Source organism: Ranitomeya variabilis, chromosome 6 (assembly GCF_051348905.1).
Source record: "Ranitomeya variabilis isolate aRanVar5 chromosome 6, aRanVar5.hap1, whole genome shotgun sequence".
Lineage (NCBI taxonomy): Eukaryota > Metazoa > Chordata > Amphibia > Anura > Dendrobatidae > Ranitomeya > Ranitomeya variabilis.
The window spans coordinates 45168411-45184420 of record NC_135237.1 but is presented as its reverse complement, the minus strand read 5'-3'; the positions used below and the strand labels follow the sequence as shown (position 1 = coordinate 45184420).

At 42.4% G+C, this 16010-nt stretch overlaps 1 protein-coding gene across 1 annotated transcript; it reads right to left on the bottom strand.

The window, feature by feature from the left end:
- Positions 1-1820: 1820 nt before the first annotated feature.
- MSRB2 (methionine sulfoxide reductase B2) lies at positions 1821-15374 on the bottom strand. Its single transcript, XM_077268360.1, has 5 exons — positions 15126-15374; positions 11345-11451; positions 11137-11213; positions 5267-5414; positions 1821-3881 (listed from the first exon to the last, which is right to left on the bottom strand). The coding sequence occupies exons 1-5, from the start codon at positions 15232-15234 to the stop codon at positions 3783-3785; spliced, it is 540 nt and encodes a 179-aa protein (XP_077124475.1). The 5' UTR covers positions 15235-15374; the 3' UTR covers positions 1821-3782.
- Positions 15375-16010: the final 636 nt, after the last annotated feature.

The window sequence follows — 16010 nt, the reverse complement described above, 5'->3', positions numbered from 1 at the left end:
TTTCCGTCTAAAATTCTGCCGCTCGCTTCGGGACAGAATTCTATCACACTGCATACTCTCTGGCGACTTCTCAGTGGACACCGCCAGATGGTGCACTGGTTTGCGCTCCCGCAAACGCCTATCGATCTGAATAGCCATTGTCATGGACTCATTCAGACCCGCAGGCACAGGGAACCCCACCATAACATCCTTAATGGCATCAGAGAGACCCTCTCTGAAAGTCGCCGCCAGGGCGCACTCATTCCACTGAGTAAGCACAGACCATTTACGGAATCTTTGGCAGTAAATTTCCGCTTCATCTTGCCCCTGAGATAGGGACATCAAAGTTTTTTCTGCCTGAAGCTCCAAATGAGGTTCGTCATAAAGCAACCCCAAGGCCAGAAAAAACGCATCCACATTGAGCAACGCAGGATCCCCTGGTGTCAATGAAAAAGCCCAGTCTTGAGGGTCGCCCCGGAGCAAGGAAATCACAATCCTGACCTGCTGTGCAGGGTCTCCGGCAGAGCGAGATTTCAGGGACAAAAATAATTTGCAATTATTTCGAAAATTCTGAAACCCAGATCTATTCCCCGAGAAAAATTCCGGCAAAGGAATTCTCGGCTCAGATACAGGTGCATGACAAACAAAATCTTGCAAATTTTGTACCTTCGTGGCGAGATTATTCAAACCTGCAGTTACACTCTGAAGATCCATTACAAACAGGTGGACACAGAGCCATTCAAGGGTTAAGAGGAGGTAAGAAGCAGCTAGACAGCAATTAAGGGCTAGACAGCAAAACTCTGAAGGGAAAAAAAAAAAAAAAAAAATTTCCCTTAAACACTTCTCTATCTCCTGCTTCAGCCCAAACAATTAACACTTTGTGGGCCGGTCAAACTGTTATGATCTCAATGGCAAGAGAACATAGCATCAGCATATATAGGAACTAGCTCTTGGAAGATGGGAACTGAGCTGACCATGAACTAAACCTAACACACAACTAGCAGTGGCCGGGTAGCATGCCTACGTTGATTCTAGATGCCCAGCACCAGCCGGAGGACTAAATAATGCTAGCAGAGGAAAATATGTCCTAGCTCACCTCTAGAGAAATACCCCGAAAGGAGACAGAGGCCCCCCACATGTATTGGCGGTGAATTAAGATGAAATAACAAAACGTAGTATGAAAATAGGTTTAGCAAATTTGAGGTCCACTTACTACATAGCAGAAGACAGAAAGAACACTTTCATGGTCAGCTAAAAACCCTATCAAAACACCATCCAGAAATTACTTTAAAACTCTGGCATTAACTCATAACACCAGAGTGGCAATTCCTGTTCACAAGAGCTTTCCAGACACAGTAACGAAACTACAGCTGTGAACTGGAACAAAAATGCAAAAACAAACATGGACAAGAGTCCAACTTATCTAGTAGTTGTCTAGGAGCAGGAACAAGCACAGAGAGGCTTCTGATAACATTGTTGACCGGCAAGCAACTAACAAAGCAGCAAGGTTATATAGCGACTCCCACATCTTGATGGGAACAGGTGAACAGAGAAGATGAAGACACCAGTTCAATTCCACCAGTAGCCACCGGGGGAGCCCAGAATCCAAATTCACAACAGACAGGTGTACCTAATAAAGTGGCCAGTGAGTGTATATATATATATATATTGCTACCTTACCTTGTAGTGCTGTCTCTTATGATAATGAGACTGCTGAAAAGTCAAGTCATAACAGGAAGTATCAGTCTAGCTAGAATTCATTGTTTTCTTAAAATATAGAGATATGGAAAATTGAAAAAAACATTACAAATACTGTAATAAAAATACATTTAACATAAAATGACTTTTAGTGTTTAATAATGACGTTTTAATGATGACAACTCTAAAAGCATTGGATTGTATTGTGCAATATCTCTGCACATAGGGCACTGAATAAAAAAATGATACGTTGGAAATCAATTGAATGCAGGAGTTGTTAGGAAGAAGCAGAATATTGGAGATTACTGGAGTCATAACTAACTTTCAGATTTTCAATAGAGTTATGATTATAATAGCTGATAGATACAAAGTATCTGGAACTACTGAGCAGAAGATATACAGTTTCTTTGGCTTCTCTTCTTTGGGCTACAATCTCTAGTCTTGAGTGGTAATATTACTCCTTTTGCAGATAACCAGCTGGCTTAGGAAGTCATTTAGACTAGGCAATGCTCCCTGGGAAAACAGATATACAAATTAGATCTCCTCCAATAGAAAGAAAACCATCTCTCTAGTGCCACCCAACATTGCAATCCCTGTGGCCCAAGTCAAAGGCCTCTCCGCCAGCCATCCAGTACATTCCTCTTCACCAATGGCGGGAAAGATCCCATAAACAACTGTCTACAGATAGGTTCCTCATTGAGAGGACTTGAGTTTAGCTTATATCATCCTTTTTGCAAGGCTCATTAAAGCAGATCTGTTTCCAGATTTTACAAGGCAAACTACATAGATAGATATTTTAGACCAGATTAGACTGATATATTTACTTCGAAAATCCAAGTCAGAATGGCTGTATAATCCTAACATTATGTTGACTATTTTCATGAGCACAGATCGTACTGAGCAGCGTGAGATCTTAGCAGCGCAGAGGGACAGTGAGGAGCTGTCAGTCATTTTAGAACGAGTTAGGATTTATAGATTGTGTTTAAGGATTATACAGCCATTCTGACATGGATTATCAAAGGGTCATATTTCCTTTTATATATTGCATATGTGTATTTGTGTGTGTATATACAGAGGTGGCATCAGGATCAGAAGTTCCGGAAGGTGCCAATATCTGTCCAGCCACAGAGTTTAGGGTGGCTTGACCAGTAGCGCTATCCAGTTTGGCAACATGGATATATGGGTGCTGTCCTGCTGGAGTAATCAGCTCTCTACTTTGGCCAACGCGACGGCACCACACCCTATTAAAATTTCCATCTTCCTGCTGGGAGTTGCCAATTATTTTATATTAGTACTGGTTTACATCTACCGCCTGCTCCTGCTTTGCTTGTATGAGTCTTGTTCTGACCTTGACCAGTTTACTGACGCTTCTCCTGACTTACAATTCGGTTCCTTGTCTTTCTCGCCTTGACCCGGCAACCTGACCATGCCTGCCAGCCCGCTCCTCCAGACAGCGGCTACTCCAAGGACTCCATCCAGGGTCCCTGTATAAGTCCACATCCATGTGCAGGTCAAGGCTCGCCTGGGACCTGGCAGTTAGGGTAGCTAGCACAAAGGCTGTCTATGGAAGTATTATTTTAAGCTGTCAAGTGACCAAGAACAGAGACACGTGCTCACAAAGTAAATACAGCAGTGTTTATCGTGAAATCTGGTTACGGCTCTGCTTTATAGCATTAGACATTGACTTATAGGATAGCTACCTAGATAGATAAAGTTCTATCTTCTAGAGGAGAGCTAATCTGCAATATATAATCTGTTAATAAATTCCAGACAATATTAAACTCCACTTAGTTCACAAACTGGGACAACCGGCACAATAGGAAATGTATAATACTTTTGAAGGCATCTTGTCACAAAACACATAGTACACAACAAAAAGTAAAAAAAAGACAAAATTATGGTTTACCCATAAATAAAAAAGGCAAAAAAGTTACTGAAAAAAATTATTAAAGGGTTTTTTACAGGAGTATAATATCAATGACCTAACAATATTTGATCCATGGGGGAAGATGCTCATTGATCAAATATTAATGGCCTATGCTACCAATATTTAAGTGCTGGATACTCCCTTTAACTCCTTTATCTCCCTATAAATATGCTCAAATTTAACTTGGTTTGAAGCTGAGTGCAATACTGTTGATACAGAATCTCTGACCAGAAGGTTCGGGACCATCATCGAACACGTGACCAAGGTGAGCATCACACTGTAAAAAATAAAGATAAATAAGTCGGTCACACACAAAAAAAGCAAAAAGAGAAAAATCTATAAATGAGATTCATATAGTTTTCCATTTGAGGAGTTATCCCATTAGCACAACCTATTTTTGAAAATGAGGACCTACTAGATATAAGATGAACCCTGTGCATCCGACAGATGAAATCCCTGGAGATCAGCTGTAATTTCCAAGGAAGATTTGGACAGCCACAAAGATATACCGTATATACTCGAGTATAGGCTGAGATTTTCAGCCCATTTTTTTAGGCGGAAAGTGCCCCTCTCGGCTTATACTCGAGTCATTGTCCCAAGGGGTCAGCGCGTCACGGGGTACCGCTCATTAAAGTAATGAATATGGGCGCTACTCCACTCCCATAGGGGTGGAGCACATATTCATTACTTTAATGAGCGGTACCAGTGACCACTGAACACAGGAACAAGCTGCCTGCATCAGAGATCATCGCATCGGAGAAGCAGGGACCGCACCAGGACGGTGAGTATAACGGGGGAGGGTGAGCCATGCGATATTCACCTGTCCCCGTTCCACCGCCGCGCGCCGCTCCGTCTTCCACATTCTCTGGCTGTGGCGTTCAGGTCAGAGGGTGCGATGATGTGTTTAGTGTGCACCCTCTGCCTGAACAGTCACTGCAGAGAGACGGAAGACAGAGCGGCGCGTGGCGGTGGAACGGGGACAGGTGAAAATCGCAAGTGTCGGTGTCCCCGCCTGCTCAGGACAAGAGGTATGTCATTTTTTTTAATCGCAGCAGCAACATATGGGGCAAATTTTTCTATGGAGCATCTTATGGGGCCATAATCAGCCTTTATGCAGCATTGTATGGGGCAAATGTTTCTATGGAGCATCTTATGGGGCCATAATTAACCTTTGTGAGGCATTATATGGGGCATATTTTATTATGGAGCATCTTATAGGGCCATCATAAACTTTATGGAGCATTATAAGGGGCATATTTTATTATGGAGCATCTTATGGGGCCCATCATGAACTTTATGGAGCATTATATGGGGCTCCTGATTCAATATGGATATTCAAAAACACTTAACCTACTGATGTCTCAATTAATTTACTTTTATTGGTATCTATTTTTATTTTTGAAATTTTCCAGTAGCTGCTGCATTTCCCACCCTAGGCTTATACTCGAGTCATTAAATTTTCTCAGCTGTTTGTGGCAAAATTAGGGGTCTCGGCTTATACTCGGGTCGGCTTATACTCGAGTATATACGGTAAGTAGATTCTAAGATAAGAATCCCTTCTAAAAACTCCATATTCTCTAATTGGAAATATGGACAGGAGGTGTCCTCATTGAAAACCCCTTTGAACCTCTATATACAGTAGGTCTATTATGTCAGAGTTACCTCCTTGCAAATAACTTCTGTTCCTGCACAACCTAAGGAGTTGTCCGGCCTCTGTAAGACATTTGTGCTTCTTTCATCATTGCCGTTGGTGCAATAGGCTTCCCAAAAGGAGGGCCAGCCTGTCCCAGAATTATACTTTGTCTTTGAACTACGAGAGAGAAGAAAGAACCAGCAGAAGAATCAAATCACACGTTCTATGGAAGAATCTGATATTCAGCTAATAATTCAAACAACAGCTTCAGGTTTCTTCAATGTGGCTGTTATTTTATGCCTTAGGAATATTACTAAGGATTTAATAGGTGCAGGGGCACATTTACTTAAGACAGATGTTTTCCATGCGTTATTACTAGAGATGAGTGAATATTTTGAAATTCGAACTCACCAGCTTTGCTGAATCTTCACTTGAAATTCCCATGACAAACTCCCTATTAAATCTGTAGTATTCTCTTTTCCTCACGCAGTAATCTTCTTTATTACTATGCTGTCACACACTCACTATCTGTAATGTTTATTCAGTGTTGTACGACTTTCTCCCTATCTCTATGGCTAAGCTGTGATCTTTAATGTCTTCTCACCATCCAGATTCACTCCAAAATGGCCGCTGCATTCTTTGCTTCTGTTTTACTACAAGCTATTACAGTCCCTCTGTCACGCTGGTGGGTGTGGACCCTGTGCGCCACGGCCTGGGCTTACCCTGGAGGGGCGTGACTAAATGTCTATCGGTCTTGACTAAGACCTGTGATGGTGAGGTGATGCTGGGCTGCCAGTAGACACCAGGTACCACTCCAGGGCAGTCCCCGGGACTGCAGCAGCTGATTGGATGGTCAGGGGCGCAGGTAGGAGGTACAGGAGGGCGAAACAAAAGCGTAATCATAAAGCCAAATAAAAATAACATGCAGATGCTGCAGTGCTGAGGAGTGCTGCAAGAGGCAAACTCAGTGAGACAGCCTGACACAAGGAGAAGCCACCCGGTGACCACAGTGAGTAGGGTGGGGCAGATGAGTCATGTGATTTACCGCTGTGTCTCCCTCTTGATTTGCAGTCCTACACCCTATGATGTGAATGCTGCTAGGCATTATGGGGAATGAAAGACACCTCCTTCCCCCTATCACCCTGCCCAACGTCATGTGATCCTTCTCTGGGTAACACAAATTTTTCCAATGTGTAAAATGATGTCAGCCATTTTAGGCGATTTGCATGCTCACTTGTTGGGGGATCGGCAGTCTTTTTAATTAAACTGCAAGATTATCAAGACATGAGCATTCCAAGGAACAGTACTTCAGGATTATCTTGCAGTGTAAATGGACCAAAATTGAGCCTGTCGTCTGATATTTAAAATAACATGTATCCTAAAAAGAACAGTAAGCCTAATGATTACCTGTTGTTGCTTTGCTATCTTATTTAAGACTGTTCACAATAGCTCTATTCTATAAAGTTTCTATTATTGAAAAAAAAGAATGCAACACATTATAAGTCATTGAGATCCAAAAGGATCCAATTTCAATCAACGCAAAATCCATGTGACAGATGAAACCTGTGACAGCTGTGTAAACAGAGCATTATCCAAACTACTGTCCTCTATTGTCAACTATTGCAGGCTGCGGAGTACCGTAATTCTTATGGGATTACTAAAAGTAAGTCTGGAAAATGTCAGTTCCCCATATGATCACCACTTCATGTCACTTAAATCCAATTTTGAGAATCTCCTGAAACATTTCTATATTTATGTGTGATTGCTAATAGTATCTTTACATGCTTTGCACTCTGGTATACGCGTATGTCAATTCTTCTTCTGTTCTTTATCTGTTTCTTGCAAATATAGGCACAGCTACTGCTCCCAACATAATTGTCACCTAGCTTTCAGAGTAAAGGATGCATCAGTACATCACTGCCATAATTTGTACATTAGAAATTTGGGTAAAAAAAACCCAAGGAGCTTTAATAGTGGCCAAATTGGTTGTGATTCAGTTATTTAGTGATTCAGTATTTTGGAATTTATAGCCAGTTTGCATAGGTATTGATGTCATTTGAATTGTGGATGTATGCTTGATGATATACGGTCAGAGGAAAGACAACATGCTGTCACGGGTGTGTCCGAGTCTGAGTCTGCAGACAGTCGCACAGCATCTGGCTGCAGAAGGTCTCTGTGGTTGGCTTTGTAGACAACTCTCTAGTCCTTATGACTATTGGACCCAGTGGAAACCTCTCCTCGGCTCTAATTGACACACCCGGACTGGGTATTTATAGACTTCCTATCTTCTTTTGGGAATCGCCAATGATATTTCCATTTTCCCCTGTTGAGGCTTGGAGCTATAGCAGTCAGCTATCTTTCTCTTTGGTGCTCCTGGAGGACGTCTGTGTTACCTCTCTGAGTCTACTCAAAATAAGTGTTCCCCTTGTTTGTCTATCCCAGCTGTCTTTAGTTGTAGTGGAGATTGACTAGTGCCTACCCCGTCCTTCCCTAAGCAGAACTTATTGCCAGGGTCAGGTAGGGATTAGGTTCCTGCTTGGTGATAGGTGCAGAACCTATATAGGGACATTTAGATCAGACAGGGTGACTTTAGATCTGCCTAGGGGACCCCGATCCTCTCCTTCCCTAGAGTTGGTCTCCCTTCCCCTCATCCCTTTGTGTTGCACTTAGTCTTTTCTACACTGTGCATGACACCCCCTCCCTATCCAGGGCCTAGCTCTAGGGAGATACAGGGCTTAGGTTTCCTGCTCGGCGATTGGTGAGGAACCAATTTAGGGATAGTAGGGCAGGTAAGGTGCTATCAGATCTGCCTAGGGGTCTACACTCACCCTTTCCACAGTGTCCTCTCATCCCTTCATGTTGCACTTAGTCTTCCCACACTGTGCGTGACACATGCACAGCTTGCCCCAGGAAAAAGCAAACAGACGAAACCCAGAGTTGGGCAATAGCTGGTGCGCCGCATAGGATTTTTATTACATATTTACATGCCGTTTTTTGCTAGAATAATTAAATCCTTCTAGGAAACAACTTGTCCGACTGTTCAATTAATCTTTGAGATGTTCTATGCAGATGGAAATACTTGACACAGCAAAGTAAGAGGAGAGCATCATTATTGGAATACAATACCGACTTATACTGCTTGTGGACGCAGGAGGATTGATTGTCTCAAAAGACTGTTTAATGCGCAAAGTGGTATTTATTATGAAAGAAGCTGCCTCCAAGAACAATATACGGCCCACTGCTCATCATAGAGCTCCCCACTATCTTTATCTAGCAAAACTCAAATAATCTTAAACTATGAAAATCATTATCTGAGCCCCTAACATAATGACTAATAGACAGAAGGAAGAAATTAGGCTGCAAGTAAGACTTCTACCTGCTTGTTCCTACACAGTCTGCACTTGTGGTATTTCCGCTCCTGCACCTTCTTTTGCCTCTCCCACAATCAACCAGTACTTGTGAGCTATATGTTGTATTTTTTGGGGATTAGACACATTAAGGAACACTTCCATGGACTATGTCCTACACAGAAAGGTAATATAAAAAATGGATACAGGAAATAAACAACACACTGGCGCTCACCACACTTGAGGGCAAAAGGTGGTGACAGGAAGAACTGGCAGTAGAATGGGCACCCCTAGCTGCTGGAGACACAAAACAGGATCTGTGCCTATCCTGGGAAGAAAATGTTAACAAAAATGTCACAAGAAGACAGGGTAAAACCGCGCTCAGGGGTGAGGGCTGCGTGGAAATGGGCGGCAAGTGGCTGGTATCAAGGTCCGGGGAGTCACCAAGCCCACAGCAACGTCAAGAATGCATATGTGAGTGTGCATAAACCTATAATACAGTGAGGTGCTTACCCAACATGTAGCTGCGTTTGTGGTTCCACTGAGGAGCCCAAAGGATTGCCCGGATCGGCGACCGCTGTAGCACTGTTTTCATAACTGTCTAAGTGCAATATTCTTTTAAACAAGCAGAACTATCCTCTCACTTCATACGTAACACATACTGTTCAGGTTTTAATTTTGTAGCTCTAATAAAGTATTTAATTTTAATTGTAAACACTCGGCCACTCATTAATATGGAAGTCCATTTTCAGTGACTTAAATCAGTCATATCCCAGATGTAATAATCAACACACATTTGGTGTGCAGAACTGAGCCCACTTTAACATCGACGAATACACGCAGCATACCCAAAGGAGTTGTGTGGGTAGGCGGGCTGTGGGCGGGTTAATAATCTAACTGCAGCGTATATAGGGAGAAAATGGAATGACATACGGTAACCCTGATGAAGAAGGCCGAGCACCTTCGAAACGCGTTGGTTAGTCGTTCCTTTTTGGCCCCGACGCCGCTCCGTACCTCTAGTGACATCACTGTACAGGCACCTGCGAGCCGGCGCTAGCAGCCATCTTTTTCCTCGCGGTTACCAGGGACGCCTTCGGCCGGGGCTGCCAGGTATCACGCTAGTTGCCACATTCCGTCCCGCTCCCAAACCTCCCACCGACGCCGCAACAAGTGCTACAGCGGTCGCCGATCCGGGCAATCCTTTGGGCTCCTCAGTGGAACCACAAACGCAGCTACATGTTGGGTAAGCACCTCACTGTATTATAGGTTTATGCACACTCACATATGCATTCTTGACGTTGCTGTGGGCTTGGTGACTCCCCGGACCTAGATACCAGCCACTTGCCGCCCGTTTCCACGCAGCCCTCACCCCTGAGCGCGGTTTCACCCTGTCTTCTTGTGACATTTTTGTTAATATAAAAAATGCCTTTACGCAACAAACTTTGAGTACATTTTGTGGCCCAGGCCCCAAAAAGAGGTGACTCCCTTATTATACAGGTGTAGGTATGGTAAGGACACTTCTGAATGAGGTCACCTTAGTGTATAGTAAATATATTGAAGGAACTTAAGTTTTTGAAATATTTATATTTGTTTCTACAAATTGGTATTTGTATTGGTTAGATGTATAGATTTGGCTTTTGTTTCTTGAATTCTGTATTTTGGGTACAGCATAGCGGATACTGAGCAATCAGGTTGATCAACACAAAAAGCCATTAGGAAGATCTCAATTGTTTGGAATATGTGGGAGGTTCTGTATACTTCTTGTCACACTTGTTGGTATGATTCGGAAAGAAGCTAGGTGAAACGCGCGTCGGGGTGGTTGGACACAAAGCCTGTTTTTTCCTGTGCCTTGGTGATTACTCCAGTATTAGGTCATTTGTATCAACCTTTATTTTGCTTACACCTCGGGCAAGGTGGTGGGAGGCGATCTAGAGTCTGGGCAGGCACCTTAAAAGGGAACCACAGAATTTTGTAATAGACCTTTGTCTGCAGTTATAATATTACCCTTATTCTGAAACTATGCTTTGTACCTATTTGTTCACCATATGTTCTATGCCGAGTGCATTTTGTGTTCATTTTTTTAGGAATTCCCTTATACATTTGTTTAATATTTTTATATATTTTTCACTAAAACTATTTGCTGTTTAATAATTTTGGATCTCTTCTGTTGTCGGGTAAAAATAGTGTGATTTTCGTGATTTTCAACATGATGAGTGCTGAAATGCATATTCATAACCATTACATGTGCCAAATAGGAGTATGGCGTGCCAGTGTTGAGATTAATTGACATGATCTGTTACCTGCTCAAAAGGTGACGATTGGGAAAAAAAAATCCGCAGCCACTGCAGTTGCATAAATTGGACAAATATTTGCTGGGAATCACTTAAAAAAAGGACAATTCAGGACCGCTGCCAACTATACCAGAAGCAACTGAGATGTGACCAACCAGGACTGGCATCCCTTGTAAAAAAAAAAGCCCTGTAAGAGCCACAATTGTCCCTAAAGTATGCACGCCTTTTGCAAAAAATGTGGCGCACCTCAGATAACATTACCTGAACAATGGAGTGTCGCAGCACACGCAGTGGTATGTTCCTTCTTCTGTGTGGTTCAGGTAGATGCCACTGAAAGGCTAGGCAGACAGATATAACGTCATTATTCTATAACGTACCGTTATCACCAGTCTATAACCTCTATAACCCCATAGTGAAGCTCCTAGATTCCTTCCATGTACTGTGCACACTCATACATCCAGCTGCTCACCAGTTCTGTGCCTTTTTCCCTGGTCACATAGTATTGCTCTGGGGTGAGTTTCTCTTGCCAGTCAGTGGAAACGACAGATTCGTCATATCTTGTAAGTGATCCTAATCCTTTGGAAAAAAAAAAAAAAAGTAAGAAGAGAAATTATTAGTAGCCATAAAATAATCACGAATAATATAGCTGCAAGATTGATCATCACTATCGGTGGAACATCTGCCCATCATGGAGAAATGAGCATCAGTTTTGGGCAGAGGGTGGAAACATTCTGTATGAGAAGAGGGAAACAAGTCTCTGCTGGACAACTTGTGTCTTTCTTGAGAACATGACCCATTCAAAAGAATTTCTGTGATTTATAAAAAAAAAAACAAAAAAAAAAAACACCTTTTTTCCTAATCCTCTCATTTTTTAAACTTAGTCCAAAATACACGTCTACTTTTGCATGTGAAGAATGCGGCTGTACAGGACTGGAGTGATGGAATTAGTAGAAGTCGGCTCAGGTCACGTCTTGTTGGAGGCTCTTCAGCTGAGTGTCTGTATATTTGCAGCAAGGACGCAGATAACATTATCGGGTCAGGCACAGTCTGAAGCTCAGGGTGACATATCAACCACACATCCTGTCATAGCACATTATGAGAACCAGCACTGATCACCGGCTATAAATACCACCCAGGAGACCTATTCTAAGGGCATTAATAGCAACGACGTGCAAGGAATTACTACCAAGGAGGGTTCTTATTACAGTCTTGTATGGTAATTACAATGATGGGATATACCGATTTTGTAGAGACTGCTCTCATTGGTCTGTTAATGGAGTTTCTTGTGAATGGCCACCTACCCAGCCGGGATTCAGAAAGTATTAACAACTTATGCTCTGATGCAGGGCTGGACTGGCCATCTGGCAATTCTGGCAAATGCCAGAAGGGCCTGTCTGGTCATGACCCGACCTGTCTGCTGCTTTATTAACAGAATCAGTGTTCTCAAGACACCCATACTGTTAAGAGTTGTGATGGAGCACAAAGTCCCTGACTTCGTCACTTACCCCAGCAGGCCACAGGTATAATCAGAAATATTGGTCTTGTAGTGAATCTTCCTTTCCTCCATCCAGGGTTATATTAGTGATACATCACATCTGGTTCTTGGGGACGGGGACAGCATGGGCCTGTGCGATTTCAAATGCCAGGGCTGAATTTCAGCCCCAGTCCGTACATTGTCTGATGACAAATCCCCGGGATATCACATATAACTTTACAGGTGCTATTTCCCACACTCGGTCTTTGGTGAGCTTTGTTCGTCCGTTACTAGCAGCCAAATGCTTCATTAAGCTAAGAGAGAAATCGTCACCCTTGTGTGCAGGCTTGGACTGGCCCACCGGAGAACAGGAGAATCCTGCGGTGGGCCCCTGTGCAAGAATGAGCCATAACCCTCTTATATGAGCAGCACTTGGCACAATATACTTGAATCACTGTGTACAGACAAAGGCGGCATCTTATTCATTTATTAATCTACCCCGTTCATTGTTTTATACATTTGTGATTGAGGATAATGTCACATTTGCATGTAGCTGAAAAGTGGTGTCCAGGAGTTGGTTATTGGCACCCCAGTCCGAGTTGCGTGTGGCCCAAAGTAACAGATCTCACTACGGTCTTCCTATTCCTTGAAGTTTTATTTTTGACCACAGCCATATCTTTGTGGGTTTGGATTTCCTTTCCTATTATTTTCTTACGATGGACATAGGCACTATATCCAAGTCTATGTACGCTGAGTAAGGTTTTCTCTGTCAATCCTGTAGAGAATGGATAAAATGGTCGGACATATGCCAAGCAGCTTCATTCAAGCCGGAAACAAAGTGCCCCGTTCTGGCAATCGGTGGAAGTCTCAGCGGTCATCTAGAAGTTATTACCCATCTCTTGGATAGGTCTCACTTTCTTTTTACCTGGAATAACCCTTTAATCAGGGGCATTTCATTCAGTCATACATTATATTATGTGATGTTTTGCCTTCCTGGTTAAAATGTGACACAACATAAAAGTAACACAAAAGGTCATTCAACAGCTTAAAATAAACGCAAAAAGTCTCCATGTAGCCAGAGCTACACAATAGGTGGAAGCTATCATAGTCAATAGTTGTAACCAAAAGTTTACAAATGGTTCCCTTTAATGTATAAATAGTCACGAAAAAACATCTAAGTTCCCTCTAGAGGTGGCTGTGATAATTTGACCATTTATCTCTATGTCTTTATTGGAGTCTTGAAGATCTGTATCAGATAACAAGATAATAATAATAATAATAATAATAATAATCAAGATCTGAAGATATATTATTAAACTAATCAACACCAAAGTTATAATTCATTCATTAAAAAAACCTAAAATGAATAGTGTTCAATAATCAGCATTTGCTATGTTCAATATATGATGCAAAACTTAAAAAAGTTGTCGACCTTGTAAAATAAAAACACCATGTACTGACCTGGCAGTGCTCTAGCAAAGTGGGTTCTGGGTCTCCCGGGGCTGACTTGACATTGTTATGCCATGTGAGCCCTGCAGCCAATCCACTAATGAGTTGCTGCTGTGCTCTTACTTCTTCTGCTTCGTTGAAGTTCATCTGAAGATGCGAACCTCGGACAATTGGAAGAAGTAGGAGCGCAGAAACAGCCCAAAAGCAGCCCCTGCTTGGCTGCAGGGCTCACATGGCATAATAATGTCAAGCAAGCCCTGGGAGAGCAGGAACAAAGATCGCTGGAGCAGCGCCAGTGCAGGAGGTGAGTATATGGTGTTGTTATATTACAAGGGCGGCTACTTAATTTAAAAAGGGGTTGTCCAGGTAGTTGATAACCCATTTAAGAACATATACAACTTCAGACGAATTGATAATAGTTAAACAATAATTTCATGGACTATTTTGGAAGTTGATATTTTTCTCTACAATCAAATCAATATTTAGAGTGTTTTGGAATCATTAAATACACATAAACCTGTTTCTATGTTCATATAGCTGAGTTTTCTGGATAAAGGAATCAGAACTCTGTGTAGGGAAAAACCAGAGCTACAGGTTGCAGTTTCTTGGTGGAGGGTTGGGTCATAGGGTGATTGATGCCTAATTGCCTGAAGGGTCAATTTGTCTCTATACTGACTGTATCATCCTGCAGAATTGCAAATCAGGCTATATCCATGTATGAAATACAAATTCCATGACTATCATGAATCATTCTACGTTTTATGTGATTGCTTACGTATAATATGATTATTTGATTAAAACTGGCAGAAGCAAAAACCTTTCCATACTGAATCAATATGTGGTAAGATAAGTAATCCCTCATTATACTGCCCCCCCAGTGTTATCAGTGCAGGAGATATCTCTTCAACCATGACATTTCTTAATTAAAACCACAGGGCTTTTGGGTTAATTAACCTTCTGGATGTAATTCCCTGGAAATGACCACAGATGGTGCAAAGACAGTGGAAATTTCCAGCCAATGTATATAGAGTGTAGCTCTGCCTGAGACTATCTCAGAAGGATGTTTATGTTTACATAACATTTCTGTTACAATGTTGCAAAATGAGCAAAACATAAGAACCCCTGGTACCGTTCTGGGCAGGTAAATATACATTTTGGGGACACATCATGTACAATAACTACATGAACCTGCAGAGGGGAAAGGGTTTTATTGCAGAGATGCTCAGTGCAAATTATTCCCACACTCAACCTATAGGTCAAAACAGCAACAATAACAAACACATAACACATTAGAACCCTAGTAAGCAGGAACAGAGCTGCCTCTTACCAGCCTCTGAATGCAGCCTCCTTGCACTGCTCCCCATGTAGGTGACAGGTGGCAGTCTTCTTTGCCTCATCACAAGGATGCTGAAGCTTCTCAGGAACCTGGTGGCCATGTTGCAGAATTAAATATAAAAGGTGTAGAGAAGCAGCAGAGCTGAGTTAGAAGCATGCACAGTGCAGCAGTGCCAGGCTCAGCCTGCAGATATGGGAGATGTGTGAGCTCAGCAGCTCTGTGCTCCTGTCACTCCCCCCCTGTGATATCATGCACAGCACAGCACTGTAGTTAGTGGGTTAAAGGGCAGCAAGGATCCCCCTCTGCATTCCTGTACAGTGTCTGTTTACAGGGCTGGAGTACAGTGTCTAGCCAGAAGTCACATAACTGTGAGTAGTAAGAGCCATGGAGTAACATAGTGCACTGCTTGTATCTATGTCCTGCTGAATGCAATGTATGCACCTATCTATGGATGCTGCTAATATTTCTACACATCAGACTTATAATTATTCCCTGATGTATTACCTCCCAACCGTGTCCATAGTCCTCCACACAGTAAGTATAGGTCCCACTGGCATAACCCCGACTGCCTTCCCTTATTTTCTGCTATTTATGGAAGTACAGTCTGCTATAAGATACACAGTAAACAAAATATACACCAAGTAGAAGCGGCTTGTTTATTTTTGCATACAGTAGGCCCCGTTAGCTGATGTATATGAATGAACGAAAGGAAATGTCATTTACTCACTAGTCCAGGTTCCATCACCGGGTTCCATTTGTTTCTGGAAACCCCAGCTTTCACCTCTTTAAAGTGATTGGTACAGGTATCACTCCTAGAACACTTTTATATTTGGGTATAAAAGTGTTTTTAAGGCCTTTAAAGGAAACCTGTCATCA

What these genes read in the sequence shown, in the direction of transcription:
- MSRB2 (XM_077268360.1), bottom strand. Translation starts at nt 15,234, where the DNA reads ATGGCCACCAGGTTCCTGAGAAGCTTCAGCATCCTTGTGATGAGGCAA. An exon ending in GAGGCTGCATTCAGAGGCTG is followed by an intron (nt 11,452 to 15,125) that starts GTAAGAGGCAGC and finishes TTTTTTCCAAAG; the next exon opens with GATTAGGATCACTTACAAGA. An exon ending in CAGAAGTTATTTGCAAGGAG is followed by an intron (nt 3,882 to 5,266) that starts GTAACTCTGACA and finishes TATTTTTTACAG; the next exon opens with TGTGATGCTCACCTTGGTCA.